Source organism: Palaemon carinicauda, chromosome 1 (assembly GCF_036898095.1).
Source record: "Palaemon carinicauda isolate YSFRI2023 chromosome 1, ASM3689809v2, whole genome shotgun sequence".
NCBI lineage: Eukaryota > Metazoa > Arthropoda > Malacostraca > Decapoda > Palaemonidae > Palaemon > Palaemon carinicauda.
This window is the reverse complement of record NC_090725.1, coordinates 269,486,715-269,509,750: the sequence shown is the minus strand read 5'-3', so window position 1 is coordinate 269,509,750 and position 23,036 is coordinate 269,486,715. Positions and strand designations below refer to the sequence as shown.

General features: G+C 44.4%; 1 protein-coding gene across 6 annotated transcripts in view; it reads left to right on the top strand.

Moving 5' to 3' along the window:
* Window positions 1-23,036, top strand: part of LOC137656253 (sedoheptulokinase-like) — a 166,075-nt gene that overhangs the window by 77,139 nt on the left and 65,900 nt on the right. For all 6 annotated transcript variants that reach the window (XM_068390446.1, XM_068390456.1, XM_068390426.1 and 3 more), the window contains one exon: window positions 11,825-11,966. In XM_068390446.1, coding sequence (XP_068246547.1) covers window positions 11,825-11,966 — 142 coding nt within the window. The remainder of the gene's footprint in view (window positions 1-11,824; window positions 11,967-23,036) is intronic.

Genomic DNA, 23,036 nt, shown 5'->3' with positions numbered 1-23,036 from the left:
TCTCGACCTTTACGCATTCCCACCGTTCAAGATAATAAACAAAGTTCTGCAGAAATTCATCTCGCACGAAGGGACACGGCTGACGCTGGTTGCTCCCCTTTGGCCTGCAAGAGAATGGTTCACAGAGGTACTTCAATGGCTAGTCGACATCCCCAGGACTCTACCTCTAAGAGTGGACCTTCTACGTCAACCTCACGTAGACAGGTTGCACCCAAACCTCCACGCTCTTCGGCTGACTGCCTTCAGACTGTCGAAAGATTCGCTAGAGCTAGAGGCTTTTCGAAGGAGGCAGCCAGTGCGATTGCCAGAGCAAGAAGGGTTTCCACTCGTAGAGTCTACCAATCTAAGTGGGAGGTCTTCCGAAGCTGGTGTAGAGCCAATTCAATATCCTCTACCAATACCTCTGTGACCCAAATAGCTGACTTCCTTCTACATCTTAGGAATGAGAGATCCCTTTCAGCCCCTACGATTAAAGGGTATAGGAGTATGTTGGCTTCAGTTCTCCGCCACAGAGGTTTGGACCTTTCTTCCAACAAGGACCTTCAAGACATTCTTAAGTCTTTTGAGACGTCTAAAGAGCGTCGTCTATCCACTCCAGGCTGGAACCTAGACGTAGTCTTAAGGTTCCTTATGTCACCTAGGTTCGAACCTCTCCAGTCAGCTTCCTTCAAGGACCTTACCCTCAAGACTCTTTTTCTCGTCTGCCTTGCAACAGCTAAGAGAGTCAGTGAGGTTCATGCCTTCAGCAAGAACATTGGTTTCACGACCGAATCTGCAACATGTTCTTTTCAGCTCGGATTCCTAGCAAAGAACGAACTTCCTTCACGTCCTTGGCCTAGATCGTTTGAAATACCTAGCCTCTCCAACATGGTAGGTAACGAACTAGAGAGAGTTCTTTGCCCTGTCAGAGCTCTCAAATATTATCTTAAGAGGTCTAAACCTATTCGAGGACAGTCAGAAGCCTTATGGTGTGCCATCAAGAAACCTTCGAGGCCCATGTCCAAGAACGGGGTTTCGTATTATATAAGGCTTCTGATTAGAGAAGCCCACTCTCACTTAAAGGAGGAAGACCTTGCATTGCTGAAGGTAAGGACCCACGAAGTAAGAGCCGTAGCTACTTCGATGGCCTTTAATAAAAACCGTTCTCTGCAGAGCATAATGGATGCAACCTATTGGAGGAGCAAGTCAGTGTTTGCATCATTTTATCTTAAAGATGTCCAGTCTCTTTACGAGAACTGCTACACCCTGGGACCATTCGTAGCAGCGAGTGCAGTAGTAGGTGAGGGCTCAGCCACTACATTCCCTTAATCCCATAACCTTTTTTAACCTTTCTCTTGAATGCTTTTATTGTTGTTTTTATGGTTGTTACGGTAGGCTAAGAAGCCTTCCGCATCCTTTTGATTTGGCGGGTGGTCTATTCATTCTTGAGAAGCGCCTGGGTTAGAGGTTTTGTAGAGGTCCTTTAGTAGGGGTTGCAACCCTATATACTTTAGCACCTTTGGGTTGATTCAGCCTCCAAGAGGAACGCTGCGCTCAGTAAGGAAGACGAACTTAAAAAAGAGGCAGAGTAACGGTTCAATTCGACTTCCTTACCAGGTACTTATTATTTCATTGTTATTTGAGATAACTGTTATATGAAATATGGGATACTTAGCTATCCTTTAATCTTGTACACTGGTTTTCACCCACCCCCCTGGGTGTGAATCAGCTACATGATTATCGGGTAAGTTTAATATTGAAAAATGTTATTTTTATTAGTAAAATAAATTTTTGAATATACTTACCCGATAATCATGATTTAATCGACCCTCCCTTCCTCCCCATAGAGAACCAGTGGACCGAGGAATAATTGAGGAGGTGTCAACAAGAAGTACTTGAGTACCTGGCCACAGGTGGCGCTGGTAAGTACACCCCCTTCTAGTATTGTGATAGCTGGCGTATCCCTCCATAGAATTCTGTCGGGCAACGGAGTTGACAGCTACATGATTATCGGGTAAGTATATTCAAAAATTTATTTTACTAATAAAAATAACATTTTTCATATTTTTGATAATATTTTGAGAAAATTCTGGCATTTTCCAAGAGAATGAGACCAACCTGACCTCCCTATGACAAAAATTAAGGCTGTTAGAGCAATTTAAAAAAAATATACTGCAAAATGTGCTGGGAAAAATATAACCCCCTGGGGGTTAAGGGTTGGAAATTTCCAAATAGCCTGGGGGTAAAAGGGTTAATTTTTCAATATTAATCTTACCCGATAATCATGTAGCTGTCAACTCCGTTGCCCGACAGAATTCTACGGACGGGATACGCCAGCGATCGCTATACAAGAGGGGGGTGTACTCACCAGCGCCACCTGTGGCCAGGTACTGCAGTACTTCTTGTTGACACCACCTCAATTTTTCCTCTGTCGTGCTTCCGGCAAGACCTACATGGATACGCTTATAATTTTGGAGTCTTTGTTCACGGTTTTGGTGAAGTATTGCTCTGAGATTTCAGCTTTCGCTATACAGGAAGCTTTTCCCTTAGCTTAGATAGCTTTTGGATTAATTTTGATTAATGGTATAACGATCTTTGCTTTAATTTGGAAACCCCCTTTGACTGTTCTCTGATTCAAGATGTCCGACCATTCACAAGCTCCTACCCAAAGACGATGTAGAGTTAGCACTTGTGTTAGGCGTCTTCCGAAGGCCTCGGTTGATCCTCACACCGTTTGTTCCGACTGTCGGGGAAAATCCTGCCAGTTGGATGATCGATGTGAGGAATGTGCCGGTCTTTCGGAATTTGATTTTATTCAATTCCTTAAATATACGACTAAGTTAGAGAGGGAGAGAGTTAGGAGGAGTTCGGCTCGCTCTTTGCTTTATTCATCCCCCCATGATCCTCATCCTTTTCCTCCCCCTGTAGTGGCTACCCCCGAACCTACTATTAGTGCTCAGCCTGATATGTCGGATGTTTTACGTGCCATTCAGGCTTTAGGCGATAAGGTGGAGTCGGTAGTGAGTGACCACAAGTTCCTCTTGGCAGACGTCAAGGAACTTAAAGTGAAAAGTGCAGTGGGAAGTGATAGTGCCAGTGCTGTGCCTAGTGCTAGTGTCAGTGTCAGTGTTGCGCGTGAGGATACTTCTGTGCGTGCCAGTCGTCCTCCCAGTCCGGGACCTCTTGCAAGCTCCCAAGCCCAGGGGAGAAGCAATGTCGAAGGGCAAAAGGGTTCGGCAGGCCTTGATCGGCGCACAGTAGTATCCTCAGTGGTTGCGGGCGTATCTTATAGAGATCGTCACTTCCACTCTCAGACGATTGAGCCCTTAATTTCCTCGTCTGCAGAAAAGAGAAAACGCTGGACTCAGGTCTCAAGACCTCTTAAGCGTAAAGTCCAGACCGCACGAGTCCAACAGCCCGGGTGTAGCCATTGGGCTAGCTCGGACTCGCCGCAGTCATCAGGTGACTGCACGCCTCCTAAGAGAGGTAAGGCGATGCCTCAACAGACCTCAACTTCTGTTAAAGCTATGCCTCAACAGACCTCAACTTCTGTTGATCCTAAGATGGCTATGCTGCAGACTATGCAGTCGCAGCTTGCGGTGTTGATGCGGGAGTTTCAGGCAGAGAAGGTTAATACACCTCCTCCTGCGAGCGCTCCTCCTCCTCTGCGCAGTCCAATCTGCCAGACGTATGATGTTGAGGTTCCTCAAGCTACCTCCATGCGTGAGCTGCCGCTTTGGGAGTTGCCAGATACCAGCGCTGTGCAGCAACCTCCACTTTCCTTGAGGCAGGAGCCTCTTACCACGCGGCAACCTCCTCAACAATGGGGGCAGGAGCCTTATGCTTTACAACAACCTCCTCTACCCTTGAGGCAGGAGTTTCTTGCATTACAACCATCCTCGAGGCAGCAACCTCTTGAGGTACGACAACCTCTACCATCCTTGAGGCAGCCACCTCAACTCTCGCAGCAGCCACCTCCACTTTCCTCGAGGCGAGAACCTCAACTCTCGAGGCAAGCACCTCAAGAACCTCAACTCGTGAGACAAGAGCCTCTCTCTGCGCAGCCACCTCAACCCTTGAAGCAAGCGCAACTCTTGAGGCAGGAACCTCATGCTATGAGTCAGCCACCTCAACGCATGCATCTACCACTTTCTCCTCAGCTTGAGCCTCTTCCCATTCAACTTGAACCGCAGTCTATGCAGCATGAGCCTCATGTTTTACAACAGTCGCCTCTCTCCACGCTTGCTCCTCAGACCTCCGCAGAACCTCCTTCATCCCAGCCTCATGACTTTGTCATTACCAGCCCTCATCCTCTTCAACAGAGACTTGAGGATGAATCCGCAAGTGCGCATGCACCCGCTCTTCAGGATTCAGCCATTCAGCATACCGCTTTACCTCTCGCTTCTCAACCCTCAGGTGATGAGGTTTCTGAGGATGAAGCTGCTCACCTGGATGATCCTTCATCTGACGTGGAGGAACCCAAGTCATTGCCACCCTCCATTGACTTTCGCAAGGTCCTGGCTCTGTTCAGAGAGTTATACCCGGATCACTTTGTTTCTGCTACCCCTCGCTCTCCTCCATCCGAGTTCTCTCTAGGCATGCAACCTGTTAAGTCTGCCTACACTAAGCTCGTCTTCGCTAGATCTTCAAAGAGAGCTTTGAGAATGTTAGGGGATTGGTTGCAGTCCAAGCAGCAACTGGGAAAGACGTCTTTTATGTTTCCACCTCCTAAGCTGACGTCTAAGGCGGGCGTCTGGTATGCCACAGGAGAGGAACCAGGCTTGGGGGTCCCTGCCTCTGCCCAGGCTGACTTCTCAAGTTTGGTTGACTCTCCACGAAGGTCGGCTATGAGACGCTCTAAGGTCTGCTGGACCTTTTCTGACCTGGACCACTTCTTAAAGGGAGTCTTTCGCGCCTTTGAAATTTTTAATTTTCTCGACTGGTGCCTGGGGGCCTTGAGCAAGAAGACTGCCCCATCTGACAAAGACTCGGCCATGCTGATCATGTCCTGTATGGACAAAGCAATTCGCGATGGTTCCGGCGAGCTTGCCTCTATGTTTGTATCGGGAGTCCTCAAGAAAAGGGAACAACTTTGCTCCTTCCTTTCCACTGGTATCACCTCTTGCCAAAGGTCACAGTTACTTTTTGCTCCTCTTTCTAAGTTCCTGTTTCCTGAGGATCTTATCAAGGAATTGTCTGCGGCTCTTATTCAGAAGGACACGCATGACCTTGTGGCCTCTTCAGCACGGAAGGCTAAGGTTGCTCCTTCAGTTCCTAGAACTTACCGCACCCCAATGGCTGATACTCCTGCTACCAGATTTATTCCGCCCTTTCGTGGCAGAGCCCCCAGCCGAGGAGGTACCCGCCCAGACGGTCACAGGGGCAGGTCCAAGAAAGGTATCAAGTCTTCGAAAAGCAAACATTGACTCTCCTCCTCTCCAGACAGCTGTAGGAGCCAGACTCAAGATCTTCTGGCAAGCTTGGGAAAGAAGAGGTGCAGACGCCCAGTCTGTCAAGTGGCTAAGGGAGGGTTACAGGATACCATTCTGCCGCAATCCCCCTCTGACCACTTCTCCCATCAACCTCTCTCCCAACTACAAGGAAAAGGACAAGAGGCTAGCGTTACATCAAGAGGTGTCGCTTCTGTTACAGAAGGAGGCAATGGTGATAGTCCGGGATCATCAATCCCCGGGCTTCTACAACCGTCTCTTTCTGGTGGCCAAGAAGACAGGAGGTTGGAGACCGGTGCTGGACGTCAGTGCGCTCAATGCTTATGTCACCAAGCAGACGTTCACTATGGAGACGACGAAGTCGGTCCTAGCAGCGGTCAGGCAGGAGGACTGGATGGTCTCGTTGGATCTGAAAGACGCCTACTTTCACGTTCCCATTCATCCAGACTCCCAACCTTTTCTGAGATTTGTTTTTGGAAAGGTTGTGTACCAATTCCAAGCCCTGTGTTTTGGCCTAAGCACGGCACCTATGGTGTTTACGCGACTGATGAGGAATATTGCGAAATTCCTCCACTTGGCGGACATCAGAGCCTCCCTTTATTTAGACGACTGGCTGTTAAGAGCCTCCACAAGTCGTCGCTGTCTGGAGAGTCTCAGTTGGACTTTGGACTTGACCAAGGAACTGGGTCTTTTGGTCAACTTAGAGAAGTCCCAGCTTATTCCTTCCCAAACCATCGTTTACCTGGGAATGGAGATTCGGAGTCAAGCTTTTCGGGCTTTTCCGTCGGCCCCAAGAATCAACCAAGCCCTAGAGTGCATACTGAGCATGCTGAAGAGGAACAGATGCTCGGTGAGACAGTGGATGAGTCTAACAGGGACCCTATCATCGTTAGCCCTGTTCACCGAGTTAGGGAGACTCCACCTCCGCCCCCTTCAATTCCATCTAGCAGCTCACTGGGACAAGAATATGACGCTCGAAGTGGTCTCTATTCCTGTTACCAAAGAGATGAAGACGACTATCATGTGGTGGAAGAGCAACATCCTTCTCAAGGAGGGTCTCTCGTTAGCTGTTCAGACCCCCAATCTTCATCTCTATTCGGACGCATCAGACTCGGGCTGGGGCGCGACCTTGGACGGACAGGAATGCTCGGGAACATGGAACAAGGAACAGGAAACGCTTCACATCAATTGCAAGGAGTTGTTGGCAGTACATCTGGCCTTAATGAACTTCAAGTCCCTCCTGCTAAACAAGGTGGTGGAGGTGAACTCCGACAACACCACAGCCTTGGCATACATCTCCAAGCAGGGAGGGACTCATTCGAGGAAGCTGTACGAGATAGCAAGGGACCTCCTCATTTGGTCAAGAGGTCTAAACCTCACGCTGGTAACGAGATTCATTCAGGGCAATATGAATGTCTCGGCAGATCGCCTCAGCAGGAAGGGTCAAGTCATCCCCACAGAATGGACCCTTCACAAGAACGTGTGCAACAGACTTTGGACCTTGTGGGGTCAGCCAACGATAGATCTGTTCGCCACCTCCATGACCAAGAGGCTCCCATTGTACTGTTCCCCAATTCCAGACCCGGCAGCAGTTCACGTGGATGCTTTTCTGCTGGATTGGTCCCATCTCGATCTATATGCATTCCCGCCGTTCAAGATCATCAACAGAGTTATTCAGAAGTTCGTCTCTCACGAAGGGACACGGCTGACGTTGGTTGCTCCCCTTTGGCCTGCAAGAGAATGGTTCACAGAGGTACTACAATGGCTGGTCGACGTTCCCAGGACTCTCCCTCTAAGAGTGGACCTTCTACGTCAACCTCACGTAAAGAAGGTACACCCAAGCCTCCACGCTCTTCGTCTGACTGCCTTCAGACTATCGAAAGACTCTCTAGAGCTAGAGGCTTTTCGAAGGAGGCAGCCAGAGCGATTGCCAGAGCAAGTTGGATATCCACTCGTAGAGTCTATCAATCCAAGTGGGAAGTCTTCCGAAGCTGGTGCAGAGCCAATGCAGTTTCCTCTACCAATACCTCTGTAACCCAAGTTGCTGACTTCCTGTTACATCTTAGGAATGTTAGATCTCTTTCGGCTCCTACGATCAAAGGGTACAGAAGTATGTTGGCATCAGTTTTCCGCCACAGAGGCTTGGATCTTTCCTCCAACAAGGATCTACAGGACATCCTTAAGTCTTTCGAGACCTCTAAAGAACGTCGCTTGTCCACTCCAGGCTGGAATCTAGACGTAGTCTTAAGGTTCCTTATGTCTCCTAGATTTGAACCTCTCCAGTCAGCCTCTTTCAAAGACCTTACTCTCAAAACTCTTTTCCTCGTCTGCCTTGCAACAGCCAAAAGAGTTAGTGAGGTTCACGCCTTCAGCAGGAACATAGGATTCACATCCGAAACAGCAACATGTTCCTTACAGCTTGGGTTTTTGGCAAAAAATGAACTTCCTTCACGTCCTTGGCCTAGATCGTTCGAAATTCCTAGCCTTTCCAACATGGTGGGTAACGAGCTAGAGAGAGTTCTTTGCCCTGTCAGAGCTCTAAAGTACTATCTTAAAAGGTCAAAACCTATACGAGGACAATCAGAGGCCTTATGGTGTGCCATCAAGAAACCTTCGATGCCTATGTCCAAAAACGCAGTTTCGTATTACATAAGGCTTCTGATTAGAGAAGCTCATTCTCACATGAAGGATGAAGACCTTGCTTTGCTGAAGGTAAGGACCCACGAAGTGAGAGCTGTAGCTACTTCGATGGCCTTCAAACAGAACCGTTCTCTGCAGAGTATTATGGATGCAACCTATTGGAGGAGCAAGTCAGTGTTTGCATCATTTTATCTCAAAGATGTCCAGTCTCTTTACGAGAACTGCTACACCCTGGGACCATTCGTAGCAGCGAGTGCAGTAGTAGGTGAGGGCTCAGCCACTACATTCCCTTAATCCCATAACCTTTTTTAACCTTTCTCTTGAATGCTTTTATTGTTGTTTTTGGGTTGTTACGGTAGGCTAAGAAGCCTTCCGCATCCTAGTTGATTTGGCGGGTGGTCAATTCGTTCTTGAGAAGCGCCTAGGTTAGAGGTTGTGTAGAGGTCCTTTAGTATGGGTTGCAGCCCTTTATACTTCAGCACCTTGGAGTTGTTCAGCCTCCTAAGAGGAACGCTGCGCTCAGTAAGGAAGACGAACTTATTAAAGGCAGAGTAATGGTTCAAGTCGACTTCCTTACCAGGTACTTATAATTTCATTGTTATTTTGAATAACTGATAATATGAAATACGGGATACTTAGCTTCTTGATATACATGTACACTGGTTTTCACCCACCTCCCTGGGTGTGAATCAGCTACATGATTATCGGGTAAGATTAATATTGAAAAATGTTATTTTCATTAGTAAAATAAATTTTTGAATATACTTACCCGATAATCATGATTTAATTGACCCACCCTTCCTCCCCATAGAGAACCAGTGGACCGAGGAAAAATTGAGGTGGTGTCAACAAGAAGTACTGCAGTACCTGGCCACAGGTGGCGCTGGTGAGTACACCCCCCTCTTGTATAGCGATCGCTGGCGTATCCCGTCCGTAGAATTCTGTCGGGCAACGGAGTTGACAGCTACATGATTATCGGGTAAGTATATTCAAAAATTTATTTTACTAATGAAAATAACATTTTTCAACATTTTACTTGCTTCAGCTCTCTTATCTTGCCACCCAACTTCTTAGATTTAGTGGTTATTTCATAGTGCAACAGTGCCAAGATTTTTCAGTTTCATCTTTGGATTTTTGTGCATCATCTCATTTATTGCAAATGCCAGTCTGTTCTAGTATTCTCTTACATTGAGTTTTATTTCTGCACTTTACTCTTTTTTCCTTTACCCCTATGAAATTTCCTAATATTTGGCTGATATGATTCTTGTGTAGTTGCTCAAAACTAGCATGCATTTTTTTTTACTGAATGACATCTGTATTTATATCCGTATAATCAGAACAGTTAGGGATGAAAAAAAAATGTTTTGATGTTTGTAATTATCCATTTTATGCAGGGTTTTTTATCTGTTTTCCACATGGTGCTTTTCTTGTTTTGATTGAGTTATTAATTCCAAAGTAGTGCTTGTTCTTTGTTTATCCCTATTGGTCAATTGTATAGTTGATTTATCAAAGCCCTGTGATACTTGGGTGATCTTTTTTTGTGTGATTGCCAAAGGCTAGGTGGTTAAGTTTAGGGACCTGTTTTTACCATGCTTCAAGGCACACATCAGGGACTGCTTGTGACAGATTTTTGGCAAATCCTGCAAATACTCGATCCTGAAAAGGTAATGCCGTATCCGCTACCCCCTTTTCTTTCACAAATATTGCCACATCTTTATATGAAAGCAGCAACATTAACCAACGACAGGTGTGTTGGCAATTAATTAAAAAGTTTCTGGTTGGATTTGAGTAGACAATTTGAAGGCACATCCCAAGATATTACATACTCATATTGATATTATAAAAAAGATTTGGGAAAGTTATTGAACCTGCACAATAACTTAAGAATCTTCTAGGTTGTTAATAATTTTTAGGTATTGAGTGTTCTTCAGCTTTTATACCCAAGGACATTTAAGATTTTTGTTTGATAACCTGTACAGTTGTGATTTGTGATGTGATGGGTGTAGGTCTCAATATAGTATTGTAATTTGTTTTCTCTGTTTCATTCAGTATGCGTTAATTTGCTCCTTAAGTAGTTTATGTAACTGCTCCATTTATGTATATGGGATTTAATGGTGTGTTAAGTCTGTTCAGTAGTATTGTTTAGTCAGCACCACAGAATTAGGTATAAGGTGGAAATTTCAAAATGTGTTGAAGTATTGTAAGGAATATGATATGAAGGTTAACAACAAAAAGACCAAGCTAATGTGCATTAACGTCAAGGACCCCAATCCGCTTGTTTTTAATGAAATAACGTTAGAAGTTTGTGACAAATATACTTATTTAGGCAATCAGATCATGAATGCTCCAATGTACAAACAGTGCAAATAAATCTGTTGTTTATTTACCGAATTGAAAGAAAAATATTTCGCAGATAGGTAAAATTTTCTTGAATATTTAGTATCTATGCTCTACAGAAAACCTTGCAAATCTACGATTTAGCGAATATTGATTCGTGAATAGCTGGGGAGTAACTGTAAATATGTAATTTCAGGATATCCAGAGCTTTATGGATTATTTGGGGCATACATAGTGTGTTTACAGATATTACTTGAAGCAAATTTAAGTGGTTCAACATGCATTTGTTTTGTTCAGCTCAATTATAGTATCAATTGGGGGATAAAGGGTTAAAGTGAGGGATCCTTAATGGGTCTCTCTGCAGAGGCACTATGATAATTATCATCCAGCTCTTTCTACAGGAATTTCCTATACTGAGGTAATTAGATTGACTTTTTAGTAATTTCCTTTCACACATGTAAGCATGAATTTTGCATTTGCTTGGGTATAGGTAACTTGACCCTTGTGGTGCACAAATCTAGCTTAGATTTTGCTATGGTTCATGGAAAAATGCAGCAATCTGACACTAAAAAAGGAGTTTTGTCAAAAGGAAAACCTCTCTATTGTGGAGGTACAATTTTGTTCTGAAGACCATACTACCTCCCAATGATTGTTAAGGGAAGTGAAACATAACTGAGACGTAATCTTTTGAAAAGATAGTTGCCGGTAAAGAAACAATTGCTCGGGTAAGCATTGTTTCCAGAGTTACGATTGGGTGTTGGTGGATGACGTGTCATCACTTAGCAGACAAATTCAAAATTAGAGGTGCTATGAGGTGCTAAATAGTGTTTGAGCACATGGGTTTCCTTTACACGCACTGAATCTGTACTTTATACATAGATACGCTGCCCCAATGGTGGGTAAGACTTAATGGATATCCTGTTCTAGCCATTACAAGAAATTCCATGGTAACCACACAACACCTTCTCAAAACCCACAATCAAAACCCCTTTTTTTCAAAACTTTTAATTGATCACTTTGATGGGAGTGTAGCTATATATTTCAGAAATTCCTCTTAGGATGGCTTAGAATGAAAATAGATAACAATTGAAGTGGTTAGTTTTATATATTTTCATTTTTGAGATAAAGGATAATATTTTTTACTTTGAATCCTTCTCAAATCCTGATCTGTATCAAGATTGAAATACTGTACAATGTCAATCATTTTTCTCATTTGGAGAATAATCAAGAGTTCATTTTAATCAAAAGAACTAAGACTGACAAAATTAGTCCACACTAACTTTTCTAATGGAAAATAAATTTTGACAATACATGTGATCTTTTGAATGATGATAGACTGGCCTTATGAAGTAAAACATATGTTTTATTCAAGAAGACAGTAATTGTAAATTTGTTTTTCTTAATTTTGCACTTTGAAGGATTGGAACCATGATTTACTCCAAGAAGCAGGCTTGCCACCCAATTTCTTACCAAAAGTAGTAGATTCTTGCGAAGAAGCTGGAAAGCTTCCAAGTGCTTGGTATGGCATCCCAGCAAATACTCCTGTCCTGGCTTCTCTAGGTATGTCCTAAAATTTTACAGGTAATTTTGTTTGTCCTCTATCATTAAAGAGAAATGAAGTAATTAGTTTTTAGCACTTAGGCAATGTGAAGGATTTTTAGTATTATTATTGCAATGTTTTTCTATAGGTTATAACTAGTGTTAGATTTTTTACTACATTTGGTTGAGAAATGCATAACTCGAAAATGTGTTGTTTAATTTGTTCTAATTTGAAAATTAGATAATTTATTTAATTGTAGCTTTCATACTTCTATGTTTTTATGCTATTACCAAAAATTATCATAATTGTTTTAATTAAGAAATGAAACATTTTTGTACTAATGCCATTTTTATTGTTGATAAATAATTACTGTACATTTATTTATGAAATTATTATTGCTTTTTTCTTGGAGTTAATACGTTTTGAGGTTGTTTTGTAGAAGCAGTCAGTTTAAAAGTCATTGTATTTTTCCACTGATTTTCTTAATCTTCTTTTGAAGAAAATATAATGTAGCACAGTACTGTAAAGTACTTTTAAATTTGTATTTTTAACAGGGAATTTTATCAGGGAATGAAAATTTTACCTAACTTTCAAGACTGTGTAGAACTGATATAATAATGTAATGACATTATGTCCAATAATCTTGAGATTGCTGGATGAATTCTAGGAAAGGTTACCAGGCTCTAGGATCTCTGAGAATTGCCATGTTTGAAATGTAAGTTTTAAATGGTTTTTCAGGAATCAGTTCTGGTGTTGATAGAGAAGATATTACTGTACATCGCAAGTAATGTTGAAGTAGTTTTGTTGTACAGTTCTTTATAATAATCTAATGATAATATTGACTGAAAGGATGTATGAAAGTTATGAAGTTCATCCTATTAAGTGAGTTGTACCATCACTGCTGAATAATTTCAGCATTACCTCATTACCTGCATATTCGTAAGTAAATTTAGGTTTTGCTTATTTCGTTACAAATTACGATTTACTTTTTATTTGTCATTTGTTTTATTAAGAAAAAAATTGCTTGTGCAGATTAAGGTGGATTTTATGTGAAATTTTTCTTGACACATTTAATCTATATTTCCCTTTTCACTTTTTTTTTGTTGGCTCTTTTGTATTGTTATCTTGTAACCCTTTTACTGGCTTGCTAAACCTTAATTTTCAAATAGTACAGCATGGAATAGATGGGTGGTATTTCTGCATCTGATCTGTAAATAAAAGAAGTGATTACTGTATTACATGGAGGAAAATACTGATAATTATTTCTATGAACCTCCCCTGATGTATATACTGCTTTTGTCTCTGGAAGCTTGGTTATACTGTATCAACATTACCCATAAATTGAAAAATTATCCTTTTCCTTTCCTTCCATTATATTAATGCATCTTGGAAATAATGAGACTAACGGCATTTGCTGACAATAACATGCTATGCATGTTTTATAATCTTATTTAGTCTTCAAATCGACTTGTAACAGTATTAAGATGTGCTCCAGCTTGTCGGTATTTTTTTTTATTTCGTTTTGTGGTTTAAAGATGTGTTCTCCCAGGTTTGTTAACAATTTCTGCATAGTATCGCAAAGGAATTGTTTTTAGATGATCCTTATCCGCATTCTCTTTGTATCTCCGGCTTGGTACAATTTTTATTTCACATTTTTTTTGCGAGTACTGTAGTGTGAAGGTCTCGTTGTCCTCTTTGAAAAGTAAAGTATGTTTTTTCCGTAACTGGAATTCAAACCACGCTATGTATAGTGGTGTACTTTCAGCAAAAGCTGAAAGGACGAGCCACTAAATTTTAGCGAAGGTTAACCACTCATCCCGGTAGTTAGCGGCGCTTTATGGCGGGAGTAGCCTGCTACCCCTCCCACTCACACACCTGTGATTGCGCTCACTTTACTTTGGGCTCGGATGGAATGCGGTTGTCACCGACCTTCATTCTCTCCAATTTGAGGACTGCCATTAATCTTTTTTTTTTTCTTTTTCTTTTCAGTGTATGAGTGTGCGTGCTGTGTTTATCTACTGCCATGCGGACTTGTACGGGAACTGAATGACACTTGCGGGAAGTTCATGTCTGCTGTAGAAACAGATCCCCACAGCCTTTGCCCTGTCTACAGAGGACAGAGCTGTGATATTGATTACAATTGTGTTGAGTGTCGGGAGTGGTCTTCCTCCCATAGGGAAAAGTATGGGCGTAGGCGGAAGAAGGAGTCTAAACGGGACTTCCCCTTCAAAGATTGCTTCGAATCAGAAGAAACCCAAGGCTTCTTCCTCCGTCTCTCGACCTTCCTCCCAAGCTCCAACTCAGATGGCTTCCTCTGGGGAGCCGACGATTAGTAGTGTAGGCCATTTAGCCCCCGGCCAACCTCGGTCCTCGAGAGACAGTGTAACCTCCCCTAGTGGAGTTGCCCCGGCTCTCCCCCCGAGTAAGGATGTCTCTCTTTCTCCTTTTTTACAGTTGTGGCTGTCATTGGGTTTGCCCGGTGATCCTTCCCAGTAGGCATTGCTGCAGTTTTTGTGCCGGTGTGCTGAGTTATCTTCGGACGTTGACCCTTTGTCCATTATCGACGTTGTTGTGCCGGGGAGCTCGTCAGTTGTTCCTCCTGCTGCTGCGTTCGCTTCACCATCTTTCACTGCCGAGGTCTTCTCTCCTTCCCCTGACGAACATCCTTCAGTGGGAGAGCAAAGTCCGAGGCATGTCTCTCCGACAAATGTTTCCCTTCATAATAAAGGGTCTCACATAGAGACTCCTCTTTGGAGGCTGCTGTTGATCAGCCTGCTGATCCCATTCTCCTTCATCGTCGCGTCAGCAGCAGGCGACCTCGCCGTGTCCGTCCTCCTCTCTGCCTTCAGGGTGGTCCTGCTCCATCGGCCAAGAGGAGTCTCTTCGCTTCCACTCCTCCTCCGTCTTCTTCTTCGGAAGAGATTGTTCAACCTTTGCCTCCGCCTCCGACCTCGTCTCATTGCTCTACGTCTCACCAGGCTCTTGCCCAACATTCTTTTACTTGACAGTCTCTCCATCGTCCAGCAGAGCATGAATCGCCTACGCATTCACCTCGTAAATCGCCTAACCGTCGTCATCATACTCGTGTTTCGTCTGACCATCGTCAATGAGCGATTTCTCGTGTACCACTGGTAAGGTCGGTTACCTGTGAATCGTATTCTCCGGCGCTTTAAACTCTTGAATCACCCGACCATCGTCATCAAGCTATGTCTACACCAACGCGTCTAGCTCGACAGTTGCCTGACCAGCGTCAGTGAGTGACTTCTCGGGCACCACCTAAACGTGGGGTTACACGTGAATGGCCTCTTCCAACGCGTAAATCGTCTAACCATCGACATGGAACGTCTCATACTCCTACTAAACATTTGTTCGCTTGTGAATTGTTCACTACACGAGAATCGCCGACAACGCGGGAATAACCTCCTCTTCGGAAATTGCTGGCCCGTCAACGGTCGCCTGGTCGGAAGTGTTCACCTGCCCATCAGTGGTCACCAACCCATTATCGTTCCCCTGCGCTGCAGCGTTCGTTTGCTCGTAAGCGTTTGTCTACTTGGCAGCGTTCGCATACTTAGCAGCGTTCTCCTGCTTGACAACGTTTGCCTACTTGGCAGCATTCTTTTGCTCGACAACATTTGCCAGCCCGTCAGCATTTACCTGCTTCTCAGCAATTGCTTGCTCGTCAGCGATCACCCATTCGGCGGCGTTCGCCTCAACGTATTCATGAGTCGCGTAGACTTTCTCCGTTTCGAGAAACGCTCGATCATCCAACGAACCAGTGTTCGCCCATGGTTCAGAACGTTTTTAAACCATCGCGTCGCTCTCCGGTGGAACGCGTTCACTCACCTGTTCAACCTTCTCTACTAGCGACGCGTGAGTCGCCTCCAAAAGGATTATTTTCAAACCATCCTGCCTCTTGTGCAGCGGTATTGATCGACCCCACGTTACCCCGGTATCTCTCTGCAACGCGAGAACACTCTTTCTATCAATCTTCAAGCCATCGATCAACGCGTCTAGAGCAGGTGTTTTCTCATCGCTCTCCAACGTGTCATTGGCCACCTCATCCTCTGGCAAGAGAGGATCACCAACTACAACCAAAAACAATCCCGAAGTCGTTAGCGTCTGGTGTGGAGACACCACCGACGGACTTTTCTACCTCTTTCCCTTCAAGGGATCTATCGGAGAGTGCTTCGATAAGTAAGCAGCCGTGGTTCAACGGCCTGGTTAAGGCAGTATCTCAAGCCTTCAACCCGTTGCTTCCGGCATATACATCTGAAGCCCCAGCGGTTTCAGCCGATCCGGGACTTAGGACTACGACTGCCTCTTCCTCCCTGAAGAGGAAGAGGGGATTTCCTGATAAGGTCTCATCAACAAGAGCCAAACTGACTCCAGTCAGGATTCATAGAGCAGAATCCTCCCCTGAGGTTGCATCATCGTCTCGGCCCCTTGATGCCTCGTCCACCGTTGCTAAAGGCACCCAGATGGAAGAGTCAGTGTTGGACTCTTCCCTCCCGTCACCGACGGAAAGACCCCAAGGAGAGAACATAGCCTCACCTTCAGCTCCTCGTTCTCTTCCTTCTGAGAAGGTCACTTCATTGAGACCTTCTGTCTTAGAGCCTTTATTCCCTCCTAGAAGGGAATCTAAGGACTCTTAAGACAATTTTCAAGTCCTACTCTAGGACCCAGAACCCCTTGGAGGGGTCTAGGAGCCGAGTCAGTCTAACTGTTAATGACCACGACCCACCCCGGGGTGAGACCTTGTTGGTGGATGAAGATCTTGCTGCCAGCCCAGCTTCGGACGACGACTAGAGAGAGTTGGAACATACCATTTGGCAGGTTGGTCTATCATGAAGACCCTTAACGGGTTACTGGATCGGGAAACAGCCCCTCAAGAAGGTAAGGACACTGTCCTAGACCGTTTCTTAGGTACCCAAAAGCCTCCTAAGGCCAGTGCAGCTCTGCCCTGGTCCCGGGGGCTGAAGGGTTTCTTGCGTAAGATTGCCTTCCAACTGTCTTTTATCTCCCGAGTCTTTCCGCTGTTCCTCGTCCGCTAAACTCCTCCCACCTTCGGGTGTTAGCCAGAAGAGATGTTATGACATCATGGACGAGACAGTCTCAACTATGTCACACCACCACTCCTTGGAAGAGCTGACCAAGGGAGTCTCTCTTGAGAGGCTTTCTTCACGTCAGGTCTCTCTCTCTCAGCATCTGAGATCCTAAACCAAGAGAAGGTTGCGAAGTATGCCATGCAGGCTACTTCGTGGCTGAATCATTGATTAGGATCAATAGGAATCCTGGTGCGAACCGAGGATTTCTCTAAGGATCGTATCAGGAAGGCCTTGGAGACCTTCCTTTTCTCGGGCACTCGCACCATTGAGTTCTGGGTCACCAAGTAGTGACCCTGTGGGCTAACACTATTCTGAAACGTAGGGATGCGATGTCCGAAAGATTTCACCAGCAGGTCCCGAACACTGAGATCACTTGGCTTCGAAGCTCCTCCATGGAGGAGTCCTTCTTTGAGCCTAGGAATGTCAAGTAGGCTGCGGAAAGGTGGAAGAAGTCCAACATGGACTCCTTCCTTCATAGGGCCCTTACAGCTCGGCTCTACAGACCACCAGCCCCTCCAAAGACCAGCCAAGGAAAAGCATCATCGAAGAAAACGGCAGCCATCCCCAAGCTTAAGGTGTCTAAGAAGCCCTTTCCTATTAAGGACGGGAAAGGCAGCAAGTCCATCCGTGGAGGCAAATGTCAGAGAGGTGGCGGTAAAAAACGCAAATGCTAGGAGAGGTCATCCCACTGCTCGTCCACCAGTAGGGGGATGTCTTCAAAGCTGCTGGACCAGGTGGATGTAGCTCAGGGCCAAACCCTTGACGGTCTCCGTGATTCGCTCAGGATATCACGTCTCGTTCATTTCATTTCTCCCTCCACTGACCAAGAATCCAGTGCTTATGAGCTCCTTTGCTATGGAATCAGCAAAGGGGCAGGCCCTTCGAGCCAAAGTCCAGACCATGTTGGAGAAGGGCACTCGCCAGGAGGTCCTCGACGGGTCCCCAGGCTTCTTCAGTCGACTCTTTCTTGTGAAAAAGGCGTCTGGTTGCTGGAGGCCAGCCATCGACCTCTCAGCTCTTAACAAGTTTGTCGAACAGACTTCGTTCAGAATGGAGATGGCAGACACGGTCAGACTAGTGATAAGACCACAGGACTCCATGTGTACACTGGATCTGAAAGACATACTTCCAGATACCAATCCATCCGTCTTCAAGGAAGTAGCTGAGATTCAACATCGACAACAAAACATACCAGTTCAAGGTGCTGTGTTTCGGCCTTTCCACAGCACCCCAGGTCTTCACAAGAGTGTTTGCCCTAGTGTCATCCTGGGCTCACAGGTTTGGCATCCATCTCCTTTGCTACCTGGACGACTGGCTGATCGTGGCAACCCTTCTTCAGCACCGAGACAAACTTCTGAAGCTTTGCCAAAATCTGGGGATCTTGGTAAACCTCGAGAAGTCTTCCCTGCTTCCCACTCAAAGACTGGTGTACCTGGGCATGGTATTAGACACCAACCTGCACAAAGCCTTCTCATCAGATCGCAGGATAGCAAGGCTGAGAAAATTAGCAAGCTCTTTCCTCAGATAAGAAGAGCTCCCAACCCGGAAGTGGCTAAGTCTCCTTGGACATCTATCATCCTTGGCCCTTCTAGTTCCCAACGGTCGCCTCAGGATTCATTCCCTCCAGTGGCGTCTGAAGTCCAATTCCTCCGATTCTCTGGACTTTGATTCCCATGGGATCGTGATTCCCATGGCATCAGAGGAAAAGACGTACCTCGGATGGTGAATAGCAGACGAGAATCTGCTGAAGGGTGTCGATCTTCTCGTCCCTCCTCCCGATTTTATGCTGTTCTCGTATGCATCAAAGGAAGGGTGTGGGAGGCCCGCTCGCTGCACCACACGGCCTCAGGCCTTTGATCAGAGTCTGAAAACTACCTTCACATAAGTCTCTTAGAGATGAAAGCCGTCTTTCTGGCCCTTCAAGAATTCCACCAATTCTGGCTGGTCACTCGGTGGTGGTTATGAGCAACAACACCATGGTAGTGGCTTTCATCATGAACCAAGGAGGTACTTTTTAGCAGTAGAGATACTAAGATGGGCGGTAGTCCATTCGATCTCAGTGTCAGCCCCCATCATTCCAGGCAAGAGGAATGTGCTTGCTTACAATCTGAGCAGAGCATCGCAGATAGTTGGTTCCGAATGGTCTTTGGATCATCTAGTAGCCAACAAAATCTTGACTTTTTGGGGTTCTCTGACAGTGAATCTGTTCGCAACGGCCCTGAATTTCTGGCTTCCGCTGTACTGCTCTCCAGTCCCAGATCCCAAGGCTCTCTGGCAAGATGCATTCCAACAACGGTGGGACAACATTGATGCATACGCATTCCCACCGTTCTGTCGGATTAGAAGAGTACTCGACAAGACCAGAACATCGGTCGATCTTTCAATGACCCTCATAGCTCCGCTATGGCATCATGCGTAATGGTTCTTGGACCTTCTGGTGCTTCTGACAGAGCTCCCAAGAGAAATGCCTCCACGACACAATCTACACAGACAACCACATACTGTATCAATATCTACCACAAGGCAGTAGTTTCGCTACGTCTTCACGCATGGAGACTATCCAGCATCTTCTCACACAGAAGGCATTTTTGCAACAGGTTGCAAAAAGGATGTCTGGATATCTGCGAAGATCTCCAGCCTCAGTCTACCAGGCAAAGTGGAATGTCTTCTGTAGTTGGTGTCATGGAAGGGGTCTTGATCCACTCGATACCACTATTCCAGCAATAGCGGAGTTTCTCGTGTATTTGCGGGAAGAAATGCGTCTTTCAGTTTCAGTGGTTAAAGGCTATCGCTCTGCCTTGAGTCTCGCCTTTAAACTGAAAGGAATGGACATTTCCTCATCGCTGGAACTTTCCCTTCTCATACAAAGTTATTAACTTACCTGTCCTCAGTCGGAAGTAAGACTTCCCCTTTGGAACGTGGTTCAAGTTCTTCAGTCTCTAAAGAGATCTCCGTACAAACCATTACACCAGGCAACAGATCGCCACCTGACTTGGAAGAAGGTGTTCCTACTCGCCTTGGCATCAGCCAAACGAGTTACCGAATTTCATGGTCTCTCTTATGACATACCCCATTCAAGGGGATGGGGAGAGGTAAGCTTCAGCTTCGTCCCTGAGTTTGTTGCAAAGACTCAAAATCCGGGGGTTTCGGATCCTAGGTTCCAATCCTTCCGGATATGGAGTCTCCGCTCTGTAACTGATGACCCAGATCATCTGTTACTATGCCCAATAAGGTGTTTGAGGCGCTACCTTAAGAATACAGCAGCAGCTCGGTCCAAAATGTCCTCACTCTTTGAAGCACAGGCAGAACCAAGTAGAGGGTCACGAAGAACATAATCTCTACATGGATTTGCAGAGTCATTCAATGGGATGGGGAGAAGTAAGCTTCAGCTTTGTCCCTGAGTTTGTTGCAAAGACTCAGAATCCGGGAGTTTCGGATCCTAGGTTCGAATTCTTCCGGATATGGAGTCTTCGCTCTGTAACCGACAACCTAGATCATCTGTTACTATGCCCAGTAAGGTGTTTGAGGCACTACCTCGAGAACAGCAACAGCTCGGCCCTGAGTGTCCTCACTCTTCGTAAGCACGGGCAGAACCAAGAGGAGGGTCATAAAGAACACAATATCTACACGGATTCACAGACTCATTGAATCCCGACCCTCCACTAACACGTCGGCGTCACGGCGTCACTAAGATGCTGATACGCTATTGGCCGAAATCCCTCCTACAATGCTGCCTCGGTCTCTCTTTGTTAATCACGCGTTCAGTTCAGATTCTTTTGTGCGTTTCGTAAAGACTTGATCTCGTGTGAGTGCTTGCGATATCGTATTTTTTGTGCATTTTAGTGCTTAATTCCAACTTTAATTCGTTAGCCATGGGTCCCAAGATTGCTAGTGATGTTAAAGGGAAAAATAAGAAGATGATTACTATGTAAACGAAGCTGGAGATATTAAAGAAATACGAAGAAGGCATGTGCATGGGCTTGTTGTCGATGAGGCTGACGTCGATAACCTTATCAAGGAGTACAGGGAGGAGCTTACGACTGAAGACTTGAAGGAGTTGGAGGCAATGCAATTGACCATCATTCAAGAAGAGCACAGCTCTAGTGGTGACGAGGACGGGGAGGAGACTGAAGAAACGACATCGGCAGAAATAAGGGAAGCTATCGGTTGGTATGAAAACCTTACGAGATTCATTGAAAAAAAAAAAAAAAACAGAAAAACTTCACACAGGCTGTCTTCTGGAGAGTGTTAATGACAAGTGTATGAGTCATTTTAGAAACATTTTGAGGAGTCGTCAGAAACAGGCTTCTTTGGATAGATATTTCTCCAAAAGAGAAGTGTCAGAAAGCAATGATGATAAGTGATTCTATTGACAAAGCTAAAAAAGAGTAATTTTCTAAAAAAAAAAATCATAAAAAAAATTTCAAAAGACAAAAATTATAAAAAAAAAAGCATTTTTAATTTTAAGTGTTTAATAGTATGAATAAATTTATTATTAAGTGTACATAATTAGCATTGATACTTTTTTATATCTACGGCCTCCTCCCCCCCTCTGCCTCCACCCACTACCAGCTCAAGTCACGTCACTCCAAAGGTAAATAAGATTTAATTTTCCCTTTACAGTACAGTATATAATTTTTATTTATACGTGTAATGTTATTTAATTATATACTGTACAGTACATGTATATTATATATAAGTATACTGTAGTACAGTGCTTATTGTACTATTTTGTTACGTACTAATTTTCAAGGTTTTTACCTGGGATTTTGCACGCATTAGCTATTCTATTGCCCGCCATACGACATTTTCACCATACGATACCAACTCCAGAACGGATTAATGTCGTATGGCGGGGGTCTACTGTACTTGCCCACCAACCCTGTCCCCCTTGAAGTTCTATCTCCAAGTGAAGTGAGTGCAATCACAGGTGGGTGAGTGGGAGGGGTAGCAGGCTAACCCCCGCTAACTAGCGGGATGGGTGGTTAACCCTCGCTAAAATTGAATGGCTCGTCCTTTCAGCTTTTGCTGAAACTATACCCCTATAAATAGCTAAGGTTTGTATCTAGGAAAAATTCAAATTACCTTCGAATTTGTCATTTCATGTTTGCTAATCAGATTAAAGTTCAAAGTGTAAAATAAAGCTTACTTTTAGTTCAAGGGGAAAGCAAAAGACTAGGTATATTGATTTTGAAGGGAAGATGATGGTAATGCCACTTTTTTTTTTGACTTTGCTAGTCCTATCGAGTTTGAGTCGTGACCTTATAAAGCTCTTAATGTCATAAACTTCTTTTTTGGAAACTCGGAAAACTGAGTCTTCAATTGAAGGTAATTTTTCAGGCTTAACCTATCGTATTTCAAACATTACCGTAAGGGGTCAAATGGTAGCTAATGGATCTAGTGCACCATTCAGTAAGGGTTCTGATGGTACATGGCACATCCCAGCTTCAAAATCCTTTTGTAGACCCTCAAATTCTTTATTTACTTTAGATCCTTCTGTTATGGAACCCTAGTCTTCCCACATTTCTAGCCACTATTTTAGACATCTGGATTGCTAAGTAGAAGACCGACATGATAGCATTAATCCTTATTTCCTTCCTCTTACAGAAGAAAGCATCACTAAATAACCGCTTATCCCTTATGTGCCAAAATGGTGGTCTTGATCATATACCACTCCTCTCGATGAAATGTAGTGAGCCCTCCTTATTTGCGCGGTTAGGTAACAGAAACAGGCGTGGAATATCTGAATTCTCTTATCAAAAAAAAAAATTTATTTATAATAAATTTATCAAGTAACAATTCACAAATAAATAGATATGATATTTTTCAATAGACAGAAATGAAAATTTGTAAAAAAAAAAATAAGAAAATCACATTTATTAAAAGAAAAAAAAAATTGTTGGTCTGAATCAGATAAAATTTTAATATGAAGAGTGCATAATAGATATCTAAAACATACATAGAAATTAAAAATTTTGAAGCAAA